The sequence below is a fragment of the Chionomys nivalis genome, chromosome 8 (genome assembly GCF_950005125.1).
Source record: "Chionomys nivalis chromosome 8, mChiNiv1.1, whole genome shotgun sequence".
In the NCBI taxonomy this organism is placed as follows: domain Eukaryota; kingdom Metazoa; phylum Chordata; class Mammalia; order Rodentia; family Cricetidae; genus Chionomys; species Chionomys nivalis.
In genome coordinates, this window is record NC_080093.1 from 45,884,403 (window position 1) to 45,912,386 (window position 27,984).

At 49.4% G+C, this 27,984-nt stretch overlaps 2 protein-coding genes across 5 annotated transcripts; one reads left to right on the forward strand and one right to left on the reverse strand.

The window, feature by feature from the left end:
• The first annotated feature begins 7 nt into the window (after window positions 1–7).
• Tkfc (triokinase and FMN cyclase) lies at window positions 8–13,994 on the forward strand. Its single transcript, XM_057779966.1, has 18 exons — window positions 8–49; window positions 1,288–1,393; window positions 4,932–5,121; window positions 6,501–6,611; window positions 6,703–6,884; window positions 8,741–8,819; window positions 9,129–9,218; window positions 9,742–9,776; window positions 9,851–9,935; window positions 10,028–10,117; window positions 10,746–10,862; window positions 11,257–11,376; window positions 11,552–11,689; window positions 12,471–12,577; window positions 12,680–12,783; window positions 12,905–12,938; window positions 13,048–13,137; window positions 13,467–13,994. The coding sequence occupies exons 2-18, from the start codon at window positions 1,391–1,393 to the stop codon at window positions 13,626–13,628; spliced, it is 1,737 nt and encodes a 578-aa protein (XP_057635949.1). The 5' UTR covers window positions 8–49; window positions 1,288–1,390; the 3' UTR covers window positions 13,629–13,994.
• Window positions 13,995–16,828: 2,834 nt separating this feature from the next.
• On the reverse strand, window positions 16,829–27,972 carry LOC130880769 (lysosomal membrane ascorbate-dependent ferrireductase CYB561A3). 4 transcript variants are annotated; one of them, XM_057779968.1, is made up of 7 exons: window positions 27,788–27,972; window positions 24,622–24,689; window positions 22,345–22,543; window positions 20,308–20,516; window positions 19,519–19,673; window positions 18,647–18,803; window positions 16,829–18,116 (listed from the first exon to the last, which is right to left on the reverse strand). In XM_057779968.1, exons 3-7 carry the CDS (start codon window positions 22,526–22,528, stop codon window positions 18,093–18,095), a joined length of 729 nt encoding a protein of 242 aa, XP_057635951.1. In that variant the 5' UTR covers window positions 22,529–22,543; window positions 24,622–24,689; window positions 27,788–27,972; the 3' UTR covers window positions 16,829–18,092. The 4 variants fall into 4 exon arrangements, with proteins under 4 accessions (XP_057635951.1, XP_057635954.1, XP_057635950.1 ...); XM_057779971.1 differs by having other exon boundaries at window positions 27,692–27,805; XM_057779967.1 differs by lacking the exon at window positions 27,788–27,972 and adding an exon at window positions 27,670–27,760.
• Window positions 27,973–27,984: the final 12 nt, after the last annotated feature.

Below are 27,984 nucleotides of genomic sequence, written 5' to 3' on the forward strand. Positions count from 1 at the left end.
TTTCCTTACCGCCAGGAGCAGCAGTACCCGGATGAGAGCGCCGATTCGGGTACGCAGACGGGACCGGGCTCCGCTAGTCCGGGACGGTCCTTCGACACCCGCGGTGCACTCAGAACCCTCCTGCTGGCTCCTTTCTCCAATCCGCGCCCCTTCCTTCCTCAATTCTGCCTCTTTCCCTCCTCCATAGCTCCAGGAGTCCTCGGGGTTGTTTTCCCCCCGTTTGGAACCGGAGGGGTTGCGGAGGACTAGAAAGGGAAGAGAGGTGACAAAGATCTGTGCACATCCCAGACTAGAACCGTGCTTTCTTTTTGCTTAACTCGTCCAGCTCCTCCAGTTCCCTCGAATGCCCTCAACTGACTTTAGAACAACCATCCTGAAAGGGCCCTCTACCTAGATCACTTGCCGGCACTATTGTCCCTATTGCGAAACAAATTCCCAACGCAAACACAACGCCGGCATTTCATAGCAAGAGCCTTAATGACCCAGGTGGCCAGTGCAGTCAGCTCTGCAGATCTAGGCCCCAGGCTTTATCAGACAACCTCCACGTCCCCACCCCAACAAGGAGCAGCAGATGAGGCCGGAAGCATCTGCAAAATGCCAGAGAGGATCAAACTATTTTATAGGTGAAGCTGAGACCTAAGGAGATCAGTTTAACTAAAAGTCTCCCTAGTAAGTTGAGGCCGAGATGGGTGGAGCTAGGTCTAACTGGAGTGATTTATACCTCCGATTTCCCTAGCTCTGACTCTGCCTGACTGAGAACTGGATGACCAGTAGGAACATTAATTAGAAAAAAAAAAAAGGAACATTAATTAGGCTTTGTAATAAGACTAGATGTGGGCTCAAGACCTGCCTTTTACCAGTACAATCTTGGACAATTCACTAGAGCTTTCAGTGGGTGTTCCCGAAGTAAAATAAGGTCACAGGGCTGGCTTGATCCTGGTGTGGCCAGCCAGCAAGGTGAAGATCTTTGTACATCTTCACCGTTAGTGATAGCCATGTAAGATATGACACTATCTGTGGGTAACTTTGCTCCTTGATGAGGGAGTGGGTGCTGCTCCCAGGCAGAGTGGCAACCCTGTGCCCAACATGAGTTGATCTGCCTTTGGGCCAAGTGTGGGTGTGAACCTTGGCCAGGCCCATGCTGCTCTCCATCCCTAACCCATGTATTAGAGTTTGGACTTGGATCAGAGTCTGAGGCAGCTCCCTAATTCCTAAGGCACTGGAAGCATGATTGTGCCAGTTGAGTGCCAGGGCCTTCCACAGCTCAAGTCCTTCCCACCGCTGCAGGTGCTGCCACTGCCTCCACCTGAGACCAGTTAGCACTCAATTGGCCACCCTCCCGCAGCTCAGAGCAGAAGTGTGAGCTCAGCTGTTTCAGAGCCTCCCAACCATGGTGAGTCCTGTGGGGGGGGGGGGGTTTACAGTAGGAGGAGGACCATGGGGATCCTCTCTCTGGGCACCCTGAATCTCCCTATTCCCCAACTGAGATGCTGCTGTCTACTGGGGTTCAGAAGTCAAGAGTTTCAGTTTGTATCTCCAGGCTTGATCCCTCTTCCCCTTCCTGCAGGCCACTGGGCCAAGCCAGGTCTGAGGCTGACCTGAGGCACTCTGAAACCCCTAGGGCTAGGATCTCAGGCATGCATTTAGATCAGAACAACAAGTTACTTGCTGTGTCGTCATAAGTTGCCTTACTAGTGTGTGTGTGGGGGAAACTTGGAAGAACAATCTGGTGCCTGCTCCTCAGCCCAGGCATGTGTGGGCTGCTCCCAGAGCAGAGAAATGCTATATGGGAGGCTCACAATGCCCCTGGGCTCAGTTTTAAAAGTGATCTTCAGCAGATCTGGGTTCAGATTTCAGCCTCACCCCCCATCACCTGTGTTACTACTATGCAGAAGGCTTACCCTCTCTGAGCCTCTCCTCTCCCCCACCCCCATCTGCAGTGTGGCTGATTAAGACCTGCTACCACGTTGCAGTGTGTGTGGCTCAGACTAGAATCTTAGTGGCCTCACATCGTACCTCCCCTTTCTTACTTCTCCTTCCCTGGGGTTACCGAGAAACAGGAATGGCTCAAGTGCAGGGGTGATTGGGACTCTGGAAGGGCGGTGGTGCTGGGGACTAGGCTTGGAGTTGATACAATACACAACTTTGCAGGATGCTGCGGGCCCTCCTTCCCAACACTGTGCCTTTCTTAGGACGAGAGACAGCTCTGGCACCCTGTGTCTGGGAAAGCAGCAGGCGGTTGAGATGAAGTGGGCAGCTCCAGGCCCTTGCGGGCTGTGTAACTTTCAGCACCGTCGTTTGTTGTGCTTCAGGCTCCTCTCTGTGCTCATCTTTCCTCCAAGTGGTCATTGGGGAAATTCAACTGCACATGTTACTAAATACTTCGAAATAGTCTGGCTCTTAATGCCTAAGAAATGGAGCCCATCTTATTCTGCTTGCTGCCTATTGACCCGGACTACTGCCCTCACCCTTAAGCAGGTGCTAAGGCCTGGGCCCTTGTTAATTGGAGGAAAGCTTGGCAGGGAGACGTGTTGCTTTTTGTAACTGGGTAGTGGCAGGATCAGGAAGGAGGCAGGAAGTGCACTTTGCAGGGACCTGGGCCAGCTGCAGACCAGTAGGTGGCACCAGCAGCCTCCTCAGGCTCCACTTTGAGGACAAAGGCAGGGCGCTGCGTCCCAACCCACAGCCATTGCTTAGCTAACTCCAGCTTTTCAAAGCCTCTTCACAAAAGGGACTATAGGTCCTTTTCAGTGAGCTTTTTCCTTACCGCTGGTCCAAGCTCTACTCCAGTAAACCGCTGTTTCACAGCTAAAGACTTGAGCCCAGAACAGATGTGTCCTCCCTGAGTTCTCATAGCTAATGACAGGCAGGAGTGGACTTTGATACCAAGTCCCAGTGACTGTAGAGTCTGAGCTCCCAACTACCCTAGTCCCACATCTCTCCCTTCTGGCTGCACTCCCTGTAAAGACTCAGTCTCTGGAGTTCTTAGGCCAGCCTTTAACCTCCCGCCTAAGCATGCCCTAACTTATCACAGTGTAACTGCACTGTCAGGGAGAAAGACATTCTAAAGAGAAACAGTTGCACACCCCTCCAACTATTAGATAGCAGACTGTTAAAACAATACCCTCCCCCCCAGAAATTGGAATTTTCCCAGGAATCTCATGCTGGGGAAAGATAGAGACTGAAGCCCTGGTGCTAGTCATGAGTAACTGCCAGGAAGAGATCTCACACAGTTCTGACAATGTTTCAGATCACCTTGCCAGAAAAACAAGAGCAGAGAGTGAAGGGTCAGTGATGGGCAGACCCACACCTTGATCAGGAATGGCTAGGCTTTTTGTTTAAGGGTTGTTTGTTGTTGTTCTTTGTGGGGTTTTGTTTGTTTTGTTAGTTTTTCCAACAGGGTTACTCTCTGTAGACCTTGTAGTGCTGAGACTCATTCTGTAGACCAGGCTGACCTCGAGATCCACCTGCCTCTGCCTCCTGAGCGTTGGGATTAAAGGTGTGCACCAACACCACCAGTTTTGTTTCAGTTGTTATGTGACTGGGATACATGGGTCTCCTGTAACTCAGGCTGGCCTCAAACTTTGTACTTTGTTAGCTGATGCTAACCTTGAACTCTCAACCCTCCAGCCCGAGGATCACAGGCATGTGCTACCACACCCAGCTAGAACTGCTAGAGTGTTCACACCTCTTGCTCTCTCTTGAAACCCAAACCTCAGTCAGTCCCCTGAGGACAGACTTGGAGAAGGGGAGTCACTGGACTTCTTTATTTACTCCTCTTCCCAGCGAGTACACACTGACTAAATCTCCTTTCTCTGCTCTTTACTGCTGTTTCTTTAATTGAACTATTGAGGACTTGTAGCTGCGTCTAGTTAGGGCTAGCGGAGCTGAGGCTCTGACCCGAATCACTCCTTTAACAAGATTCCTCCTGCCGGGCGGTGGTGGCGCACGCCTTTAATCCCAGCACTCGGGAGGCAGAGGCAGGCAGATCTCTGTGAGTTCGAGACCAGCCTGGTCTACAAGAGCTAGTTCTGGGACAGGCTCCAAAACCACAGAGAAACCCTGTCTCAAAAATCAAAAAAAAAAAAAAAAAAAAAGCAAGATTCCTCCTGTGCTTTGTGAGGTCTCTGCCTACCTCTTCCTGCCAGCCCCATGTTGCTTGGGTCACAGTGATGCTTCTTGGAGCCACTGGACTATCATATACCTCCATGTCTTGGCTTATGCTTCCTTTTGCCCAGAGTAGCCCCCACCTCTCGCCCCAATGCTTACTGCATATTTCCTACTTATTCTTCATAAAGAATTCCTGGGTCCCTTCAGGAGATTGAGGTCCCTTTTTTCTGTGCTGCCATGCACATATGTATCGCTCTCACATAGCATGTAAAAATGATACTCGTGATCCCATGGAGGGCAGGAATAGCATTCTGCTCTCTGTGAATATGCAGGGCCTAGCACTGGGCACTGTCACGCTGCATGAGAGATCCAGATGGAACATGTAAAGCCTAATTGTAGCTTCTGATGGCTGTGGGCCTGCTCATGCCCTTCCTCCATCACAGGAGTCTCAGCCTAAAGCTTACCTCCTCCTCTGACAGAAACAGGCAGGGCCCCAACTTCATTATTTTTTCCTGGTAAAGACATAAACTCCCCCAATTGCTTTTCATTGACACTGTTTCTCGGGATAGACAGAAACCATGGTAAAAAAGGCTTATAAATGAGGCACAGGATAAAAAGTTGAAAGTTGAGAAGTCACAGGCATATCCACCTGGTAACAAAACAATGCAAGGCATACTGTGTCCTCGGAATCCCTCAGTGACTTCTGTAATTCCTTTTCCCCAACATGAGATTCCCCAGGAAATGTGGTGCAGCAGTGTTGCTGGGCAGGATGAGGGTCCCTGCTGATCACACTCTGAACTTCCTCTTGCTCTCCTCCACAGACCTCCAAAAAGCTGGTGAACTCGGTGGAATTGTGTGCTGATGAGGCCCTTGCTGGGTTAGTGGCCTGTAATCCTAACCTGCAGCTCCTGCAAGGGCACCGTGTGGCCTTGCGTTCTGACCTGGACAGCCTCAAAGGCCGGGTGGCACTTCTTTCAGGTGGAGGTTCAGGCCATGAGCCTGCCCATGCTGGTGAGTATCTTGTGCTGATTGTGAGGGTTACAGGCCAGAGCAGAGTAGGGATCCTGGGAGATCCTCTGTGCTAGTATGAGGTGCCAGACAGACAGTGCTGAGGCCAGAGTTAGGAATGTGCCCAGTTTCCATCCTCCCACTCCTTGCTGCCCCAAGGTCAGTCACAGCCTGTCTTTGCATCTAAATTGTTACAGCTCTAGAAATGCAGGATTGAGCCAGATAATCTGTGAGGTGCTCCCAGCCTAAAGAGTTGGTGATTGCAAAAGTCTTCCTTGCCTTTTTTTCCAATCCTGCTGACCCAGCACCTCCATGAAACTTCCCTGACTCTGCCAGCCCAAAGCGGGATCCATCAGCATCCCTACCATGTCTTTTCCTACCCTTGAATCATCCTAGTTGGCTTCCTGTTTGGTGCCAGGGACATGAGCCTCATTAGGAGCCTTGCCCAGGGCTCAGACCTTGTGTCCTCTGCACCTTTCCTGTCCGTCTCAGTATTCAGTCTATTCATCCAGCGCGTATTAGCGAGCCTGCCGTACAGCCGGCCCTATACAGAGCACACCTAGTGTACCTGCCGTACAGCCGGCCCTATACAGAGCACACCTGGTGTACCTGCTCTACAGCCGGCCCTATACAGAGCACACCTGGTGTACCTGCCGTACAGCTGGCCCTATACAGAGCACACCTGGTGTACCTGCCGTACAGCCGGCCCTATACAGAGCACACCTGGTGTACCTGCCATACAGCCGGCCCTATACAGAGCACACCTGGTGTACCTGCTCTACAGCCGGCCCTATACAGAGCACACCTGGTATACCTGCTCTACAGCCGGCCCTATACAGAGCACACCTGGGAGTCAGCAAGACCCTGCCCCTGTGAAACTTTAATGCCCCACTCCAGGAAGACAGATGTGAGTAAGAGCAGTTTAGAGAGCCTTAAGGGATTTAACATACAATAGAATGTACAATGGGGCAGGAGCGATGACTCAGTGCTTAAAAGCACTTGTTACTCTTGCAGAAGACCCGGGGTTCAGTTCCCAGCATCCACATAGCAGGTCACAACCATCTGTAACCAGTTTCAGGGGACCTTCTGCCCTCTTATGACCTCCATGGGCACTAGGCTCACACGTGGCACATACACACACTTGCAAAATACTCAGGAAATCTTTTTTCAAAAGCTTTATGTAAAAAGAACAGGAGGAAGACCAGAAAATGGTGGGAGGGGACAGAATTCTTTAAGGTTAGAAGTCAGGGGAACCCTCCAAGATGACTCCTATGGAAGGGTTAGCCATAGCACAAGCACACAATAGGAGCTCAGAATGTGGGAAGCCCCAGGGATAACAGGTGTAGATGCTACCCAGCAGCCTTACCTCTCTCCATTTCCAGGCTTTATCGGGAAGGGAATGCTGACCGGGGTCATTGTAGGATCCGTGTTTGCTTCTCCAGCTGTGGGCAGCATCCTGGCAGCCATTAGAGCTGTGGCCCAGGCAGGCACAGGTCAGGTTTGCATATTGGAGAAAACGCTGTGGATGGGCACTGTGGGGTGGGTGAGGGCAAGGCTAACGGTACCACGCTACTGCTCCTGCAGCGGGCACCCTCCTCATCGTGAAGAACTACACTGGGGATCGACTCAACTTTGGATTTGCCATGGAGCAGGCCAGGGCTGAGGGCATCTCTGTGGAGATGGTGGTGATCGGGGATGACAGTGCCTTCACTGTTCTGAAGAAGGCCGGCCGGCGTGGCCTGTGTGGCACCGTGCTTATCCACAAGGTTAGCCTCCCGACCCTGGCACACCGAGGCACCAGTCATTTCTTTACCCTGACCTACCAAGTCCCCACCATTGTCTCAGCCATTAAGTCTAGATAGAATGAGGCATTCTCATAGACCAGTTCCCTTTCCTTCCCTCCCCACTCCTAATCAGTTGTCCCTTCCTCACACATCTCCCAGTGCAGCATGGATCCTCCTCATATCCTGTCCTTTACTTTGCATCATGGCTTTTACATTCCCACTGGGCTCCTGTATCTGTGTACTGCACTCCTGCCTTGTCAGTCTGTTGGCCCACACTATCCCCAAGGCTGTCTTTTTAAAATGCACATTGATCAGCGCTCAGAAGGCTAAGACTGGAGGATTTTGAACTTGAGGCTAGCTTAGACAACATAGTAAGACCGTGTGTCAAAACAACAACAAAAATGTGTATTGTGCCCAATTTTCATGTCACTGAGAGCATCTTGGATTCCCATAGTCAACTCAAACCCCTTAGTTGGGGGTGCCCACCACACTCCTTTTATTTATTTGAGACTGGAGAGGTGGTTCAGCAGTTAAGAGCATTGGCTGCTCTTGCAGAGGACCTGGGGTTGGTTGCCATCACTCACATGGTAGGTCACAACTATAACTCCAGTTCCAGGGGAGGCCAGAAGAGAGTATTGTATCCCCTAGAACTGGAGTTACAGACAGTTGTGAGCTGCCATGTGGGTGCTAGGAACTGAACCTAGATTTTCTGCAAGAGCAGCAAGTACTTTTAACCACTGAGCTACCTCCCTAGCCATTCATCACCACATCCTGTCCCACCTCGTCAGTCCTGACTTCACTGCCCAGCACCCCTTCTTTCCCTGTATGTTCCATAAACACAGGTCCCTCCCTGTATCTGTTGAGCTAGAGCTCACCTCTGTGGCTTTATGTATGCCATATCTGTCCCTGCAAAATCTTTTATTTGGTCAGCCTTCTGTGGCCTGGCTCAGTCCTGACATGTTCCATGTGGTCCTCTTCCTGATCTCAGCACCCTGAGCTACTGAGAAGCCTTTCTCAGAGTTCTCTCAGCCTCCTGATCCATGTGCCCTCTTCTCTTCTTCAGACTCCGAGATCCTTGAAAGCAAGCCTGTGATTCAGTCTTCCTCTTTTCTTTCCAGCTCAGTAGATTGTTGGTGAACCAAGTAGGAGTGTGGATGAATGAATGGGATAAGTAAATGGAGCTAAAGTGTGCGCTCTGGACGAAGGAGATGTAGGAATCAGGAAACTGATCAGCAACAGCTGTGTGACACTGACCTGAACAAATCACCTGCCTTCTCTAGGGTCATTTCTCATTCCGGCTCCACTAGACTGGAGTGAGGGGAAGGAGGGAGGGAGGGAGAGAATGACAATGCCTATGTGTTGGCCAGGCAGTGGTGGCGCACGCCTTTAATCCCAGCACTCGGGAGGCAGAGGCAGGCGGATCTCTGGGAGTTCGAGGCCAGCCTGGTCTACAAGAGCTAGTTCCGGGATGGGCACCAAAGCTACAGAGAAACCCTGTCTCGAAAAACCAAAAAATATATATATATATATATATATATATATATATATATATATATATATATATATATATGCGTATGTGTTTTGCTGGGAATGTGCTTTATGCTTGCCAGGCAAACCTACCATGAATCCACAGAAACTCTTGAAGACTCCCAGCAGCTATGCTGTAAATAAGGAGAGGACATTCTTCTACCCTAAATGTGCTGGACCACATTTAGTGTAGAAATCCTGAGATTCTCCCTCCCAACAAAAAAGTTCTTCCCAGCCTCTCTTCTGCTCCCAGTGATCCAGTGACTCTTCCACCCACCATCCTCGCTCTCTTTCTCTCTGGGCGGCTACAGGTGGCAGGTGCTCTGGCTGAGGAAGGTGTGGGGCTGGAGGAGATCGCAAAGCGGGTGAGCCTGGTCGCCGAGGCCATGGGTGAGTACCAGCCCCAAGGATGGGAGGATGTGGCAGACTTGGGGATTCAGAGCATGCTCCTACCAGCTATACCAGAAGCCTTCCCGTGTTTCCCTGGAGGCTGGGGGAAGGTCCCCTGTAGAGGCTCTGGAGCCTGGAAGCCATAGGTACCAGAGTTTGGACTCTCTTCATCCCTAAGATGAAGAGTTGGGCAGCCTGCTCAGAGAAGAGGATGCCTATGGGCTGGGCTTCCATGGCATTGCAGCTGCCATCCTGACACCTGCTGCCAACAGCAGAACCGCCATCTCTTTCATGCTTCATTTTCCTTAGGTACCCTGGGGGTGAGCTTGTCCTCCTGTAGTGTCCCTGGCTCCAAACCCACCTTTGAGCTCGCAGCTGATGAAGTGGAACTAGGCCTGGGTAAGCCTATGGCGACTGTGCCCCAAGCATTCCTTTTCTTTGCCTTGAGTTTTGCCCACTTTTAAGGTCCTGGAGTTGTCTGCCTGATCCCCCCTGCTTACTTAATGTCTCCCAGATGGTCTCTGGATTCATCGGTGGGCACTTAAGGCACAACCTAGACAACCTGCCTGACTTCTCTCCACTTTGCCATCTGTGCCCAGGCTCTGAACACATAGAGCATCATGTTCCTCCTACCTCACTTCCCCCACATCATCCCATGTACTCCTCCTCAAGCCTCAGTGTATAGCCCTATTGGTCCAAAGGACACCTTGTCTGTCACTGACATGTTCCACTTCTGCCCATGGGTTTCTAACACAATAGGCATTAGTGTCCTATGGCTTCTGACTTCCCAGCTGGCTCTGCAGCCACACCATGTGTTGTCCTGTTTTTCATTATTCTTTCCTTTTCTACCCACTGTCCACACTCATTGTGTGTCATTGATAAAAGCATCTAGCCAGCCAGTAACGGCCACATCTCTCCACAGGGATCCATGGGGAAGCTGGTGTTCAACGGGTAAAGGTAAATAGATTCCTTGTTCAGCCCAGCCCAGCCCTGAGGTCTTCAGAAACACTCACTCCTGCTTCTTCTGACAGATGGCCCCTGCTGAGAAGATTGTCACTCTCATGCTTGACCACATGACAAACACCTCCAATGTATCCCATGTGCCTGTACGGTCAGGTGAGCAGCCTTCAGTCCCCAGTCTCGAGCCCCTTCTGCCCCTCTGCACAGGCCACCAAAAGTCTTACTGAGGTGTCATCATTTGTCCACAGGCTCTTCAGTGGTGCTCATAGTCAACAATCTGGGTGGCCTGTCTTTCCTGGAACTGGGCATCATAGCCGATGCTGCCGTACGCTTGCTGGGTGAGCCCACACTACAAGAGGACCTGTAGCCTTTTTTTTTTAAATTTTGTTTTGTTTTGATTTTGAAACAGTGTCTCACTAGGTAGCCCTGGCTGGCCTGAACTCACTGTGTAGACCAGACTGGCCTTGAACTCACAGAGATCCTCCTACTTCTGTGTCCATGCCTGGCTCCCTTAACTCTTTGAACCTGGTTCGAACCTAGGTGTAAGATAAGCAGCTGAGGCAGTGTCCTATCATGACCCAGAACATCAGCTGAGCAACCACGAGCTTGAGTTAAATTGTTACTTTTGCCAACTGCTGAGGTCCTGAGTGTGGGAGTAATAATAGCAACACCTCCCGTATAGGAGGGTTATGAGGATTAAATGACACTAAGTATATGTAGGATGTTTGGTGCTTGCTAAGAACTCAGTAAATGAAAACTGTTATTTATCAGTCCCTGGGGAGGGATGTCTCCAAGGAATGTGGTAATGGGCTGTCACTGAGGGATGCTTTGAGGAAATGAGGTCATTACCCTGCTCATCACAGGCCTCGACCTGCAAGGTCCTTGTTTTGTTGTTTAGTTCCTTTTTAAGATGCTCTGTGGTAGTTCCCTTTCCCACTTACAGGCTTCTGTGCTTGGCAATTGCAGAGGGCCGTGGAGTGAAGGTCGCCCGTGCCCTGGTGGGTACCTTCATGTCAGCACTAGAGATGTCTGGTGTTTCCCTTACCCTGCTGCTTGTGGATGACCCCCTGCTGAAGCTGATAGGTAAGAGAGACCTGGAGCCTACAGACATTGCTAGAAAGAACCATCATCCATCCTCAGGCTCTAGCATAGAGACTGCATTAGGGCTGATGCTGACAGACTGGTTCTAGACCTGTAAAGATGCTCTTTCTGGCTTTTTGCCTTCAGCTCTCACTCGACTCTGTAAATTTGGTATTGGTGTCTTCCTCACATCTGCCTTACCCTCTCCCAAGGAAATGCCCACCCCCTACACTCAGTATGCAGCAGACATTCGTTATCCTCTCACTGTCTTAGGCTACCTTCTTCACTGTCTTAGGCTACCTTCTTACAGACAGCTGAGGGAACCAGTCTTCAGGGCCAGGTGGGGAGTGCAGCCCCTACTTGATCTTGTCTGAACAAGTTATGTGGCTGCCTCTAGATGCCGAAACTACTGCAACAGCCTGGCCTCACATGGCCAAGGTGTCTGTGACTGGGCGGAAGCGGATCCGAGAAGCTCCCACAGAGCCTCCAGAGGCCCCTGAGGCCACTGCAGCAGGAGGTACTGGGCCCTGCTGATGGAGAGCCAAGAGTTCTTGTGGTCAGGACTTTGGCTTGAGCACCAAAGGGTATATGGTGGGGTATACAGGGACCTCGGTACCCATACCTCCCACACTGGTCAGGTTTGGCTGTGAGAAGGTTCAGCGAGGCCTCTGCATACTGCCCTCCCTTTCTAGGTGGAGCAGCAAAGCAGATGACGCTTGTGCTGGAGCGGGTGTGCACCACCCTGATCGGACTGGAGGAGCATCTGAATGCCCTGGACAGGGCTGCTGGTGACGGGGATTGTGGCATTACCCATAGCCGTGCTGCCAAAGGTTGGCCTCTGTGGGATGTTCAGGGGCTAATATGGCATACTATCTCTTACTGGACATTCCATGAATCAGTTTCTAGAACATTAAGGGGCTTTCGTGGAGTTGCTTCCTTCCTTTATCAAGTGAGGGCATTTGGCACCCCGCAGCTTGTTTTCCCAAAAGAAAGGAGTTTCCCACACTACAAATGGTAAAGTGATCCGTTCTGCTGCACTCAGCACACTCAGATGCCCACATCACCAACAGCCCTTGTTCAGCCATTTAAGAAAGATGCATTCAGCTTGGCAGTAGTGATGTGTGCCTTTAATTCCAGCACTCTGGAAGCAGGGGCAGGCAGATCTGAGTTCGAGGCCAGTCTGGTCTACAGAGTGAGTTCCAGGACAGCCAGGGCTACACAGAAAACCCTATCTCAAAAAAAATGATAGATAGATAGATAGATAGATAGATAGATAGATAGATAGATAGATAAACATAGACAGATAGATAGATACAGAAGGTAGGTAGGTAGGTAGGTAGGTAGGAGGTAGGTAGGTAGGTGCATTCAGCACCATTTAAGGAAACCAAGCACTATTCCTGTCTCCATGGTTACAAAAATGCAAAGTCACGCAATGGTGGCTCATGAGGATTTCCAGGTCAACCAAGGGTAATGGGAAAGAGAAGAGAAAAAGGAAAGGCAGAAAGCACATCTCTCAGTAAAGAAGACCAATCAGGAAAACACTGGCAGAGACCAGGGAGAGAAAAGGAAGTGACAGCACCTCTGAAGGGCCACCTGTCTTTCTGCCTGCAGCCATCCAGGGCTGGGTAAAGGAGGGCCCAGCTCTAGCTAGCCCTGCCCAGGTGCTCTCCAAGCTGTCTGTCCTGCTCCTGGAGAAGATGGGAGGCTCATCTGGCGCGGTGAGTAGTAGAAGACTCTGGAAAGGCAGACCTATGGAGAGGGATGCAGGTTTGGCTGAGTGCTGGCCAGCTCCATGTACTCAGCATTCTGGTCCTCCTCAGCTCTATGGCCTGTTCCTGACTGCAGCTGCCCAGGCTCTCAAAGCCAAGACTGATCTCCCAGCATGGTCTGCTGCTATGGATGCCGGCCTGGAGGCCATGCAGAAGTGAGCCAGAGCCCTGTTTCTTAACCCCAGGGGTGTGCTGGGAAGGTAGTTGACAGCTGCTACCTGCTCCCAGCCAGACCCTGTCCTCACACCAAAGTAACCTCTTTGTTCATTCTTTCAGGTATGGAAAGGCTGCACCAGGAGACAGGACAATGGTGTGTACTCAGGGTGTGGCTCCCCTTGCCCCTTTTAAGCCTACAAGCCCTAAAGCTATCCTCGGTAGCAGGGCTTCTTCTCAACCTCCCTCTGTCTGACCTTGTCCAGTTGGATTCTCTGTGGGCAGCAGGACAGGAGCTGCAAGCCTGGAAGAGCCCAGGAGCCAGTCTTCTCCCAGTCCTGACTAAAGCAGTCAAGGTGAGTGAGGCTCTACTGGACAGCCAAGGAGCTGCCAAGCTCCAATCTAAAGCAAGTTAAGGGTCTTTTCCACCTTGATTTCCACCTGTATAAAATAAGGGCGAACACCTAGGGAGATACACTGAACCTAGCCTAGTACCTGGGCTGAGGCTCCGCAAATAGTGACCCCATTCCTTGCTAGAAGTAGATGAGAGGTGACCTTTCCACTGAGCGATGGTACAGAGATTTCTGACAGAACAGGACAAAGGGTCCAGGATCAGATTTTCAGGGCCCAGTGGGAAAGGAAAGGCCTACTGTCATGTACTTAAGCCTACTCCCACCTTCCTCAGAGTGCTGAAGCTGAAGCCGAGGCCACCAAGAACATGGAAGCTGGCGCTGGAAGAGCTAGTTACATCAGCTCTGCACGACTGGATCAGCCAGACCCTGGGGCAGTGGCAGTTGCCGCCATCTTCCGCGCCATCCTGGAAGTCTTGCAGACGCAGGGAGCATAACTGCCTTTTTCCTCCTCAGCTCCTCTCCCTGTTTACTTCCTCTTGCCTTCAGATGGTCACCTTATTCCTTACTCACCCTAGCACCCATCCTCTGCCACCCCTCCAGAACTGTTCTGTGAACAGTAAGTGTCTGGCTGGGTGGATCATGTGCCCTGCCAACACTGCTCTTCCTCTTCAGGAAAAGGCGTCCCTCAGGTCATGTTCTCCCCACCCCATCCAGCTCTGAATGTCAGTGATAAGGCTTTTCCTGAGTACAACACGGCCTCTAACTGGGTGTACCTATTTGGTTTCAAGACTCCAGGCCTCGTCCTCTAGAAGGCCGCTAACACCCAGTCAGTGTGTGAAAGAAAACGAATAAAACCCACTGAAGCCACAAGCTGCTGCCATCATCTTTGGGACTTTAGCCCTGGTTACCGTAGCCATGATCCATCTCTTGGCAAACGGTTCATCAGCTGTGCTCCAGACAATTTCTGCTCAGCTGGGCTGGTTCCATAGGGACTCCCCTTTCCCGTCCTAGCACACACCATACCAATGCACATCAGATTGGCACAAAGGCTTGTCTCTGTACCAGATCCACAACTGATTCTTCAGAAATTACATGGGCATTGGGTTCCCCAGAAGAAAATGGACTCACTGTGTTTGAGGCTCTGGAATAGTTCAGAAGCTACAGTCATACTAGCCCCAAGGTCTCTCTAGAGCAATGGTTCTCAACCTTCTTCTTTTTTTTTTAAAGATTTATTTATTATGTATACAACATTCTGCCTGAATGTATGCCCACACGCCGGAAGAGGGCGCCAGATCTCATTACAGATGGTTGTGAGCCACCATATGGTTGCTGGGAATTGAACTCAGGACCTCTGGAAGAGCAGCCGGTGCTCTTAACCACTGAGCCATCTCTCCAGCCCCCGTTCTCAACCTTCTTAATGCTGTGACCCTTTAAAACAGTTCCTCATGTTGTAGTGACCCCAACCATAAATTATTTTCTAATTTTGCTATTGTTATCATAATTAAAATATTTTTGGAGTTAGTGGTTTTTCAAAAGGGTCACAACCCACTGCTCTAGAGCAGTCATTGCCTACACCCCGACCAGGTGAAAGACTGCCGCCTGAGACAGCATACGCAGTTCACAGGCGTGACATCCTCAGTGTAGAGGTGATTCCAGGCACTGGCAGGTCATATCTATGGAAAGTCTGGCTCTGTTTTATGTCAGCTATGGGAACTCATGCCCATGTTTGGCCAGTTGAGATCTGTAAAATTCAATGATACCCACCTCAGGCCAGCAAGATGGCTCAGTGGGTAGAAGCCTGAAGGCAAAACAACTTGAATTTGGTCACCAGATCCCATTAGGCGGCAGGAGATAACCTTGTCTTCTGGCCTGCACACATGCTGTGCATGAGCATGGCTGCACATGCAATGGTAGCCATCCCACAGGATGTGAAGACTCGGGTGAGGATTAGGGTCCTGGGCAGCCTGGTGTTCTAGTGCTGTCACAAGAACAGGTCATAGAAGCGCCAGTGCCTGCACTGGCGTCAGGCACACTCCCCTCCTGTGTCACCATCTCTACAGTCACACTAAGAAAGGGACCCCATCATCTGTGTTCTCAGATTAGACCCTCTGGGCCTAGGATCTTCTGTCAGCCTGCTCCATCAGAAGTCCCTGGCAACAAAGCTGGTTGTCAGCATGCACAGACAGACAGATGTACCCGGCCGAGAGGACTTGTGGGTCCCAACTCTGCCATCACCCAGCAGAGTGACAGTAGATCATTCTTCTTGCCTGTCCACCTCCACTCCTTTTTGAATCTCGCTTTCCAGACTTTAAGGCAGGGAACACTCCTTTCATTAGGAGTATGTACCCTAAAGCCATTCATTATGAAGGACACCCACCCAAATTTAAGTAACATGCATTCCAGAAATACAATCATGGATCTCTGGTTGGCCCTTCTTATATCTGTAAGGGTCAAGCTTGTCCTGAGGCCTTTGTAAATTGCCAAAACTCTCATTTGAATACATTGTCGCACTAGCAAAGGCTTCTGTGTTTCAAAAGAACTCCTATGCTTGAAACTTTAATGTGATGGGATTAAGAGGTGGGGCCTTGAACCCAGCCTGGTAGCACACACTTTAGTCCAAGCACTCTGGAGGCAGAGGAAGGCCTATCTCTGTGAGTTTGAGGCCAGCTTGGTCTACATAGCTAGTTCCAGGCCAGCCAGTGTAGTGGTATTTCGTTTGTAATCTAACAAAGTTTGCCTGAGGATCAGAGAGCAGAGCTAAGCCACAGTTAATCATAAAGGCCAGGCAGTGGTGGCACACACCTTTAATCGCAGCACTCGGAGACAGAGGCAGATGGATCTCTGTGAGTTCAAGGCCACCCAAGGCTGATTCAATCTTGTCTAAAAGAGAAACAGAGCTCCCACAAAGGTGATACCAGCATTTGACTTCATATGCCTTTAATCCCAGCACTAGGGGGCAGGGACAGGAGTGATATGGCTGGGTGGAGAGAGGAATATAGCGGGAGGAGTACAGTGAGAGGAGACAGGAACTCAGATTCAGTCTGAGGTTTTGTAGAGAGTGCATTCAGCCTAAGGATTCCTAGAGACAGGGATCGCCATTTCGGCTTGAGATAGAGGTAAGAATTAGTGGCTGGCTGCTCTGCTTCTCTGATCTTCCAGCTTTCACTCGATAGCTGACTCCAGATTTTTATTATTAAGAATTCATGCTACAAGCCAGGGCTCCATAGTGAGATCCAGTCTCAAAAATAAAGAAGCCTTTGTAAGTGATCAGGGGTAAGGGCGGGCCTTCTGAATGAGAGGTACCTTTTTTGTTTGTTTTTGTTTTTTCGAGACAGGGTTTCTCTGTAGCTTTTAGAGCCTGTCCTGGAACTAGCTCTTGTAGACCAGGCTGGTCTCGAACTCACAGAAATCTGCCTGCCTCTGCCACCCAAGTGCTAGGATTAAAGGTGTGCGTCACCACTGCCCGGCCACGTGGGTTTTTTGTTTTGTTTTGTTTTTGTTTTTGTTTTTTGAGACAGGGTTTCTCTGTAGCTTTGAAGCCTGTCCTGGAACTAGCTCTTGTAGACCAGGCTGGCCTTGAACTCATAGAGATTTGCACGCCTCTACCTACCGGGTGCTGGGATTAAAGGCCTGTGCCATCATTGCCCCGCCTTTTTTTTAAGCTACCCAGTCTGGACAAAAGAAGACACCTTCAAAGTTTAAAAACACATTTAATAAAAATCAGTTTCATGAAGAAGTAGAATACCCACTCGTGAGTAAACCAGGGGAGCTGGTCTCGGTCAAGGTGCTCAGCAGTAATAGCAATGGTGTGCAGGCTTCATCTGGTCAGCAAGTTCATGCCAGCCCTCCTGCCCACTTCTGGCAGCGGGGTTGAAGTTCAGCCTGATCACTAACTGCAGGGAGTGCAGGAACCCCCGACTCTTCCTATTGTCTGTTAAGTACAGCAGTTTGCAGCTGGGACCTGGCAGGGCTTATCTGAGGAAGTATGAAGTCCCACAGGCCAATTCAAACTAGAGGGGCACGACTCCTCCCTCTTCCCCAGTTTCTAGTCAGAAGAGCAAAGCTCACATTCTGGCTTACCACGGAGGGAGGCTTGGTGGCCTTGGGTGGGGGGAGGCAAAAGCACCCAGTACTCAATCAGGAACACCTTTATAGGCAGGAGTGGCTACCAGGACTCTGCCCAGCAAATTGCTTCATAATGCTGGCTTCAATTTCATAGTGGGCTGGGCCTTGTCAGGGAAGAGCGTGACTAGAGGAGGCAGGAAAGCCCATGCCCACAAACCTCTGTTACTCATCACTTAAGACTCTAAGGTCAGGCTGTCTGTTCGTGGGAGAACAGTTTACCAGGGCTCATAGGGTTGCCTGAGGGGGGCAGGCATGTAAGTCACAGGGAAAGGGCGGGATCCAGGCAGCAGCTGAAGCAGCAACTAGAAGAGGGGGAGCCACATGGTCACAACACACACACCACAGCACATCAAAGTGAACAGAGCAGTTCAGAGTGACTAGCGCCTGGCTGCTACAAAGCCTCTCCTGCTGCTACCGTCCCGTTAGTCACCTCCCACATCTCAGCCCTCCCAAAGGACATCCAGGGCAGAGCAGAAGAAGCCTGCCTAACCACAAAAATGCTCCCACAGAGAGCATGTATGGACTACATTTGAGCCTTAGCTTCTACCACATCCCAAGGAATGGTGAGGAGAAAGCAGCCCAAATTCTAAAGACCAGCAGAAGAGACATGAATGACCAAGGCCCTTGAAAAAATGCCAACAAGTCAAAGCCATCAAGAAAAGCAGATGGACATGAAGCGGCTGGCGAGAGCGGGCTGGGAACTGGAGTAGTAAGTTTGGTCTCTGGCCCAAGAGAGGTCTGTTGCTGAAACCAACCAGGAGCCCCAAGTACAGAAGAGCTTCTGAGAGAGCAGAGACTGCACCTCCGACTGTTCCCGCGAGCCCCTGCCCGCTTCACTCCCTGTCATGCAACAGGGGCTGGAAAGAAGGAAGAAGCACAGGGATTAAAGCCATGACCTTGAAAGGGTCCCTGAGCTTCAGGAGGCACACCAGGCCCGAGCTGCTCAGATAGACCCTCGCCCTGCAGGGTGAGCCCAGCCGAGCCACCAGATCTTTCAGGGAAGCCCAGAGTCCCTGAGACTGGTTCATAGCACATCTTCCCACATCTGCCAGAGCCTCAGTGGCCAAGAAAAGGCAAGACCGGCTTTCAGCACCTGACGTGTCCCCTAGACTAGCCTCAGAGCTGGCAGAAGGTCACCAGGCTCAAGCCCTTCACGTGTCACTTCACAAACCCAGGGACTCCTACAGGGGAGGGGAACTTGGGAAGTCATTGCAGGCCTGGATGCTCTGGTGCCAGAATCCCCACCTGCCACTCAATCTCCACCTTCAAGCGGCTTGGCTTTCCACCTGGCAAAGAGGGTCAATCTTCTCAGCGAGGTGCAAAGCCTTCCTGGGTCCTTCCCTAGACCTGGCCTTACCCCATCTACAATGGGAACCAGTAGCCATACCTGTCTGTCAGTCAGAGTGCCTGGATCTGGACGCTTCCATGGTGAAGCCAGAAGAATATAGAGAACCAGTAGGCCAAAAGCCACCACCAAGATACCAGTACTGTTGGCGAAGATTGCCTCACTCGGCAGGCTGGAGTAGGGCTTGGTGGCATTTTTCCTGAAAATGACAAAATAAAGGGCTTTTGAGAGAGTTTCTAACTCTTATTGCCCTATGACCTGGAATTAAGATACTGCCTAAGTCCTACCACAGTGACAGGCAGGAACTTCGCAATGCTTTACCTGTGAGGAAACAAAGATCCTAGTGAAATGAATTTGCCCACATTTGCATAACTAGTACATAGCACAACCAAGATCTAAACCCCAGGGCCCATTTTCAATCTCATCTGCTGTTCGCTTTACTATACTGCCTCGAAACCCAGGACAACCATGGTTGGTTGTACGGGCTCTGGAGCCAGAGTGCCTAACTCAGTTCCTACTTCTGCCATTTACTGGCTCTAAGTTACTTCGTGCCTCACTACACACTTCTTTAACAAGGTTTCACAATGGAGACATGCCTGACTGACTTGAACTCACTAAGAAGACCAAGCTGACCTTGAACTCACAGAGATCTGCCTGCCTGTAGTGCTAGGATTAAAGGCAGGCACCACCATGCCTTGCTCAATGTTGTAGATGACAAAGGTGGAGAGCTTAGCGAGTTCCTGACAAACAGTAGGTGCCGTATCACTTAATGCTCACTAAGTATTGCCACCTTCCCAGAATGGACTCAAGCCCAGAGGCTGCCGTGCTGGCTAAGTCCCATGATTACAGGATGCACCTCCTGAAGCCTCTATTCCCTCCCGTGTGCCCTAGTTTAGAGGCCCCTTAGAACTTACAAAACAAAGAAAAGCTTCTCGTTGATGCCAGAAATAACAGACGTGATGGATAGGGAAAGGATGCAGGCTCCAAAGAAGACGTGCACAGGTTTCAGGAGGCTTCGCAGCCACTGAGATGCCCAGGGCAGGAGAAAGATGGCAAAGCCCAGGGACCACTGTGGATACAACGAAGGAAGGCCCTGGTTGAATCACTGTCCGGACCATCTACCCTCCATGTCACATCTGTAACTCCTGCTGGCCACTGTCCTCTGGCCTTTCTTGTTCAACTCAACCATTCCCACCACGCACAGCCCCAAACACACACCATGTCTCACTGTGATCTGCCCATTTCTACTACGCAAGTGTGTTAATGTAACGTGCAACGTGTGTGTGAAAGGCTTACAGCAGTACACTCAGAAAACCTAGTCATCCTCATTAGACTTGGATTCCTGCTAGTCTTGGTTCATAAATAATTCAAGCACAGGACTGGCATTGGAATACTGAAATCAGTTTTAGAATTGCTTTGGTTCAAAGAAGGAAGAGTGGAGAAAGGAGAAAAGGGTGCACTGGAGTCAGCATGACAAGTGGGATGACAAAGTGAGGAGGACAGACAGGCAGTGTAACAGGTATAAGGAACAAGATAAGAGTAGGAACCCCAACTCTCGGGGCCACTTGAATAGCTGAGTCTACAGGATATGAGGCCCTCTCTAGGCAAACGGCAGAGAGACTATTTGGAGCCGAGGTTAATGAAGCCACACCCAGAGCCCGTGATGCCCACATGGACTTAGAAGGAGGGCAGAGGGCACCTACCTGGCAGGCAAAGAAGACGACAGTGGTGATACCCAGCCAGCTATGCAGGGAGTAGAGGTGTGAGATTTTTGAATGGTTGTGGAACTGAAAGACAGCAACCAAGCCCACAACAGTTAAGGTGAAGGCCAGCAGGTGCAGCGTGGCATGGAGAACCTTCCAGGGCAGTTTGGGTCCGACCCACGACAAGGGCAGGCGGTACACCAGCGAGGCTGCAGGAGAGAACAGTCTCAGAGTGTGGCCACACCACCTCACACTCCCCTGATGTGGCCCCACACAGCCTCTCGACAGGGAGAAGTGTCAGGACATCAACTCCTGCCCCGCATGGTTACTTGTCAACTTGATATAAACTAGTTATCTGAGAAGAGGGAGCCTCAGTTGAGAAATCCCCCTTCAACAGACTGCCTGTAAGCAAGTCTGTAGGGAGTTTTCTTTATTAACAATTGACATGAGAGAGCCAAGTTCACTGGAGGTAGCAGTCCTGGATGGTAGAGAAAGCAGAGAAGGAGAGATGGCTCACTGGTCTTCCAGAGGACCTGAGTTTAATCCCAGCACCTATATGACAGTTCCCAACCATCTGTAACTCCAGTCCCAGGGGGATCGGACACCCTCTTCTGGCCTCCACAGGTACTGGACACACAGTGCACAGACATATATGCAGGCAAAACAATCATACACATAAAAATAAAGATTAAAAAAATTAAGAGAAAAAAAAAGAGAAAGAAGGGTGAACAAGCCATGAGGTGCCATCCCGTAAGCTGCTTTCCTACACAGTCTCTGCTTCAGTTCCTGTACTGGTTCCAGTTCCACTCCCAACACCACCGAAAGCAAAAAGTGAAAATCTAAAGAACTCAGACAGAGAGATCCAAACCCAGCACCTGCTTCTTAAGTCTGTTTCCTCTTCTGTAAAATGGACACAACTACAGAGCCCAGCTCACAGACTTGCTCTAAGAACAAAATGGATGCCTGGCAGTGGTGACACATGTCTTTAATCCCAGCCCTTGGGAGGCAGAAGCAGATGAAACTCTGTGAGTTCAAGGGCAACCCGGTCTACATAGTGAGTTTAAGGACAGTCAGGGCTACATAGTGAGACCCTGTCTTTAAAAAAATTGAAAAAAAAAAAAATGCCGGGCGATGGTGGCGCACGCCTTTAATCCCAGCACTCGGGAGGCAGAGGCAGGCGGATCTCTGTGAGTTCGAGACCAGCCTGGTCTACAGAGCTAGTTCCAGGACAGGTTCCAAAGCCACAGAGAAACCCTGTCTCGAAAAACCAAAAAAATAAAATAAAATAAAAAATTGAAAAAAAAAAGTTAAAAACAGAAAAAGAAAAGTTTCAAGGTGCAAGGTGCTTAATAATGAATGACACCCAAGCTTGTCCTGTAGCCTCCACACACATACACACATATGCATATGCATACAACAAACACATAAAAAAAGTCATGAACCAGAGGGGATGAAATATGCATGGTAAGTGACTTTTGCCAATACTATCATCATTCCCATCCTACAACTAGGGTTCACGTCCCGTGTTACAAGACACAGATTTGAATGCATGGGGCACAGATGGATCTTTTAATCAACTGTCATACAAGTGCCTTCAATTCCCGTTCTCTAGAGCAGGAGCTAAACTGCGGTGCTAGGCCAAATCTAGCCTGCTGCCTAATTCTGTGAATAACGTTTTATTGGTACACACTTACACTCATGTGTTTTATGTGCTTTCCATGGCTGTTCCCATGATATAATGGCAGAGCTGAGTAATTGCAGTACATATTACAATCATACCATTACAAAGCCTGAAAAAATTATGGCCTGGTCCTTTACATAAAGTTTCATTGACCCTGTCTGATTATCCGTGAAGCTGTTCCTACACTTTCCACTTCTTCCCAGTAATGATAGCTGGTCCCATTGAAACAGCCCAATTCACCCTGCCATGATAGTCCCAAAATCAACACCCCAAAATATGACCCTTGGAGAGAATTAGTGCTGCCCTGCTCAGGCCTAGGCTATATCAGCCCCTCACACTGTGAACATATTACTCACCAGCTCCATAGAGCACCACCATGCCAGAGATCATGAGCACTGGGTGCCAGTTGAACATGTGTACACTGCCATCCCAGGCAAAGCCGCCACGCCAGTACTGCATCCAGTAGGTGCTGAAGAGGATGCACATTGATCCGAGGGACCCCAGCACCATGCAGGTCATGTAAAACCGTCCTGAAGCCATTCTGATCAAGAACTCCTAGAAGAAGCAGAAGTCACATGTCCTGGCTAACCATGGTGAACCCAGACAGCAGCTAAAGGAAGTAACATTGACCTCCCTTTCTGCCTGTGGTATGGAATCTTTTGCTTTAGTTCCTCTGTCCCCAGATGGCCTCATTGTTGAGGTAAACTCACAATGAATGAAGCCCCACCCCTGCACCTGGCAGGGCATAGACTAAGTATGGAGCTCTGGCGAGATGTCAAGGCCCTGGGCTAACATCCTTGGTATTGATTAGCCTCCCCACACAGAACCAGAAGGTAAAAAATGACTGCCACACCCAACCCAGGAAAGGAACAAATCAAAACCCTAAATTCCTAGATCACAAATTCCCAGGCCCTGGGTTCCAACATAAGGCAGCAAAACCACAATCCAATGCAGGGAAACACATTCTAAGTTGCAAACACCTTCAACAAAATGGCTGGGTGTGGGGCTGGAGAAGCAGCTCGGCGAAGATCACTGTTCTTTCTTTTTCTTTTTTTTTTTTTTGGTTTTTCGAGACAGGGCTTCTCTGTGGCTTTGGAGCCTGTCCTGGAACTAGCTCTGTAGACCAGGCTGGCCTCGAACTCACAGAGATCCGCCTGCCTCTGCCTCCCGAGTGCTGGGATTAAAGGCGTGCGCCACCATCGCCCGGCCTCACTGTTCTTTATAGAGGACCTAAGTTCAATTCCCAACACCTACGTGGTGGCTCCCAACAATCTGTATCTCCAGTTCCAGGGAATGTAATGCTTTATTCTAGTCTCCATGGACAGACATGAATATGGTACATAAACAAATATATAGGCAAAACATCCATATATATATATGTATATATACATACATTTTTTTTTCAAGACAGTTTCTTTTGTAGCCCTGGCTATCTCTGTAGACCAGGCTGACCTTGAACACAAAGAACTGCCTGCCTCTGCCACCCAAGTGCTGGGATTAGGTACGAGCCACCACCACCTGACCATATATATAATTTAAAAAAAAAAAACAAACAACGATTGGATATGAAGAATTGTAGATGGCAAAGGTTTTTGGATTTGGGAATGTTTCCATGTTACATGTTTTGAGTGTTCATTTTTGGTGACCAAAAGGTTTTAGGTCTGGTCAGGCATGGTGACACATGCCTTTAATCCCAGTTTTTGGGAGGCAGAGGTAGGTAGATCTCTGAGTTAGAGCCATTCTAGTCTACAGGATGAGTTCCAGAATAGCCAAGCCTACACAGAGAAACCCTGTTTCAAAAATCAACCAACCAAATAAACAAACAAAAACCCCAAGCCAACCAACCAAACAAGAACAATAAATAAATAAGTAAGTAAGTAAATAAATAAATATTAAAAAGCATCAAGCCAAACCCCAAATTTTAAGTTTCAGAATCTTCTGAACTTTTAGCCAGGGATGCTCAATCCCTAGCATTATGTCACCTGTGAGAAAGCTCTATGTGCTTTCAATTCTGTATAAAAAGGTCTCCCTTACAGAAGACGAACTCAATGGGGCCTGGCCTCAACCCCAACCCTCCACTTGTCTCCTTGAACTGAGGGCACCCCCCTGCCCCGGGCTGGTTCTACACCTGAGACTTACTTCTGCTTTTTCTTTTCTGGGGAAAGTCCAGAGGAGAAAAGGGGAAGCAAGAACTCATGGTCTAGAAAGCGATTATTTTTAGGTTTCTGCCAGGAACTAACTCGGCTTTCAGGCTTTCTCTAGTGAATAATTATGTCACGAGCAGTTAGTCTTAAAAAACAGTCAAGGGGCTATATTTGCAGCTCAGTGTCAGGGGCTTGTTTAGCATGAGCAAGTCATGAGTTTGATTCCCAGTCTCTCTCTCTCTCTCTCTCTCTCTCTCTCTCTCTCTCTCTCTCTCTCTCTCTCACACACACACACACACAAACACACACACGGCCAAGCTAGTAGGCAAAGACAAAACTCAGGGACCCAGCCCTGCTTCCAGTCTGTTCCCTGGGCTTCCACCAAGAAGGTAACTATGTGGCCTCCTGATATTGAGGACCATCTCTCTGGACCATGTAACAGGAACAAGAGCCAATAATGCCAAGGAGAGACAATACCCAGGTTCTTACCTGCAGACCCAGCAGCTGAAAGCTCACAGAAGAGTGGTCTGATCTCTGATTTTCACAGTCTGAGTGCCCTGAGGAAAACACTTAACATTACAAGACTTGTTCTCTGAAAGAAAAGCATGGCAATAAAAACTATTAACTGAACACTAGCTACAAGCACTAGAAACTGACCCAGGTCCCACTTATTCCTCTTGATAACTCTGTGAGGACTATCACTTCAATCCTATACGTGGAGAAATTAAAACTCAGATGTACTATAAGTATCTAGCACCAGGACCAAGCAAGTTCACAGGAGCTTCAAACCCTTGTCTACTTGGCTTTAAGGCCTTAGACCTTTTCCCTTATCCACAGGTTATAAGATCAAGACAAAAAAAAATGTAAGGAAATTATTTAGAGTCAAGCAATATAGCTTCACATTTATTACTATCCTAGAATGAGAGAGAGAGAGAAAGAGAGAGAGAGAGAGAGAGAGAGAGAGAGAGAGAGAGAGAATGCTACATGGCGTATGTGCAGGCATCCATAGAAGCCAGAAAAGGGTGTTGGGTTCTCTGGAACGGGAGTTACAGTCAGTGTGGACCAACCAACTTGAGTGCTGGAAACCACACTTGGGTATTATGCAAGAGCATCATACGTTCCTAACCACCAAACCATCTCCTCAGTCCCATCATAGGATTCTTATCCTAACTACTAACAAAATCTAAAGCTAGCTAGGCAAAGTTGTACCTAGGCCACTAGCTACTTGAGAGGCTGAATCAGGAGGATCATTTGAGTACAAGGGTTCAACACTAGTCTTAGCAACACAGTGAGACCAGTTTCCCCAACAAAATCTGAAGCTCCTGGTCCCCATGCATATCCAGGCCTATATTCCATTACATTTCATGCCAGGCCAGCTATCCATCCAACCAGCAGCAGATGCTGGGCTCTCACAAGGGGACCCACATTAGTAGCAATCTCTGAGAAAGGGATAAGGGCTAGAGAAAAAGCACATTTCATGGCTGAGCTACTGGGTCCAGGGATTTGCTACCCAGCCTCAGAGCTGCTTTCTTTGATTCATGAAAGGGCAAAAGAGGTTTGGGATTACCAAGTGTCTGCCTAGCACAACTTCCATTCCTGCAGTGAAATGCTCCAGTCATCTGACAATATTGATTTCTGAAATTTATTTTTTTACAAAAGAGAAAAGGAGACAGTAGCCCCTTTAGCCATTCTCCATTCTCACTGCTTTAGAGTGTGCTCTACAAAATGTTCCTCCTGAACACTGTTTACTTCACCCCTTGACCTTGTAATACACTGCACATATCTTCTATACTGAAAGTTAGACCTAGGAGTGATGCTTCATACTTATAATACCAGCATTCCAGAGGTAGAAAGCAGAAGAATCAGAAGTTCTGGTCATCTTCAGCTACGTGTATATAGTTGAGGCTAACCTAGCCTCTGTAAGACCCTTGCTCAAAAACAACAACGAAAAGGCAGGGTTGGGCATAGGAAGAGAAGGCTCGGCAGTTAAGAGTGCATATTGGCTTTGCAGAGCACCAGAGTTAAGTTCCCAGTACCCACATCAGATAACTCACAGCAGCCTACTACCTCAGCTCCAAGGGAATATCTACTTCTAGACTCCTCAGGCACCTACTCATCTCTCTCTCTCTCTCTCTCTCTCTCTCTCTCTCTCTCTCTCTCTCTCTCTCTCACACACACACACACACACACACACTCAAAATATATTTGCGAAAAAAGAAAAGAGAAGGAAAAAACATCAAAAGGGACTGCATCCATCCCCCTTACAAGCCCTGGGTTACCCCTTTGCGGCAGACTTAGACGGATGATTAGGACACTTTTGTGACAGAAGGCGGGAAAGTTATATTGCTGTCTACAGTTCACAGATAAGGCCTCTCTTTTCCTAAAATAGCAAAAGCCAGGGAAAGAACACATGCAAATGCTGAGACGAAGAGCGTTTGCACTGAGTAGTCTGGACTAAGATTTCAAGACATGTTCACCATAGCTGAGCCTCCTGTCCTCACTCTGCCAGGCCCCATGCTCAGGAGGGAGTCAGCAAACTCTTTAGGGTTTAGAGGGCTTCCAAGTCTCTATCACAATTGTGCCATCCATTCTGGGCTGGTGTGATACAAGAGCAGCCAAGAAGAGTTCAGTGCTCATTAACACTTGATGGACACTGAGGTCTAAGCTTCATATGATTCTCACATTTCACCCCTCCCCCAGCAATAGTTTAACTGTAAAATCCACTCCGGGTTAGATGCGGCCAATGGAGTGTAGTTTATATATCCTGGGTTAAGAAGTGTACTTAACATCTATCTCTAATGTTTTTCTCAGTTCTCTAGCTAAAGGGTTCTCCTAGGTTGAGCTAAACCAGAATCAGTCCCAGGGGTAAGAAATGAGCCTTCCATTCAGGCCTCCTCCTCAGGAGCTGTATTCCAAACATACTGTTACTCTCAGACTAAGGGGCAGAGTTTGCTGCTCGCTCCTCAAAAACGGAGGGATATTAAGAATCCTGGAGACCAGATTCAGAGTTCGAGTTCTGTTAACCCGTATCTTAAATTCAAAAGCACTGCAAAGTTGGGATCCAAAGGAGAGTGACTTGGTCAAGGCAAGTGGCAGGCCTGGTACAGGCACTCAGCAGCTCCTGTCCTCAGTTCCCAGAACTCAATTCCAAAGGCAGCTCCTCCAAACTCCAGGACTCAGGAGTGAGCGACCTATATATAATATTCTACTCAGGAGTGTAACTAAAATCCACCCTAGCATAAGTGCTCACGGCTCCTTCATCTTCAGACAGTCAGACCTATTCGAGACACAAGGGGTATGACGCTGACACCTTTGGTCAGCTTGGTCCTAGAAAGTTTTAGATATGACGCCTTCTTTCTGAAAAGCATCGAAGCCTCTTCAAACATCACCTGCAGTATGGAAGCGGAACGGAAAAGTGTTCAATTCTTAAAAGGAAAAGCAGGCTGAATGCCAGGTTATGACAGAGCGAAGCGAGGAAGCAGCGGAACCACCACTGGGACCCATGTGCCGGCTCTCCCAGCCCGGGCTCTTTCTCACCCCTAACCACACAGTGGGTCACCTCGGGGCCAGGTCTCTGCGACTCGCCGGTCGCCAGTCACTGCCGAGCGCGGGAGTGGCGACTCCCCGGGTTCCTCCAGGACGTTGAAAAACTCACTTTCCGGCAAGCCTGCAGTCCGCGGGATTGGCTACAGAGGGCGCTGCCTGGGCTTTTATAGGCTCGGGCATTTCCGATGGTACGTGAGGGCGTCTGGGAAATGAAGTTTGCGTGCTGAAGAGTGCGTTCCCGGGCAGTTTCTGGCAGGATTCCTAAAAGTACTGCGTCCTGTTTGCCTTGTCTCTAGTCCCACCCCA

Coding starts and splice junctions, on each gene's coding strand:
- Tkfc (XM_057779966.1), top strand. Junction 6,885..8,740: donor GCACCGTGCTTATCCACAAG/GTTAGCCTCCCG, acceptor GGGCGGCTACAG/GTGGCAGGTGCTCTGGCTGA. Junction 12,939..13,047: donor CACCAGGAGACAGGACAATG/GTGTGTACTCAG, acceptor GACCTTGTCCAG/TTGGATTCTCTGTGGGCAGC.
- LOC130880769 (XM_057779968.1), bottom strand. CDS start 22,528: ATGGCTTCAGGACGGTTTTACATGACCTGCATGGTGCTGGGGTCCCTC. Junction 19,674..20,307: donor TCGTCTTCTTTGCCTGCCAG/GTAGGTGCCCTC, acceptor TTGTATCCACAG/TGGTCCCTGGGCTTTGCCAT. Junction 18,117..18,646: donor GCACTCTGACTGACAGACAG/GTATGGCTACTG, acceptor CCTTCTTTCCAG/CCCCTGTTGCATGACAGGGA.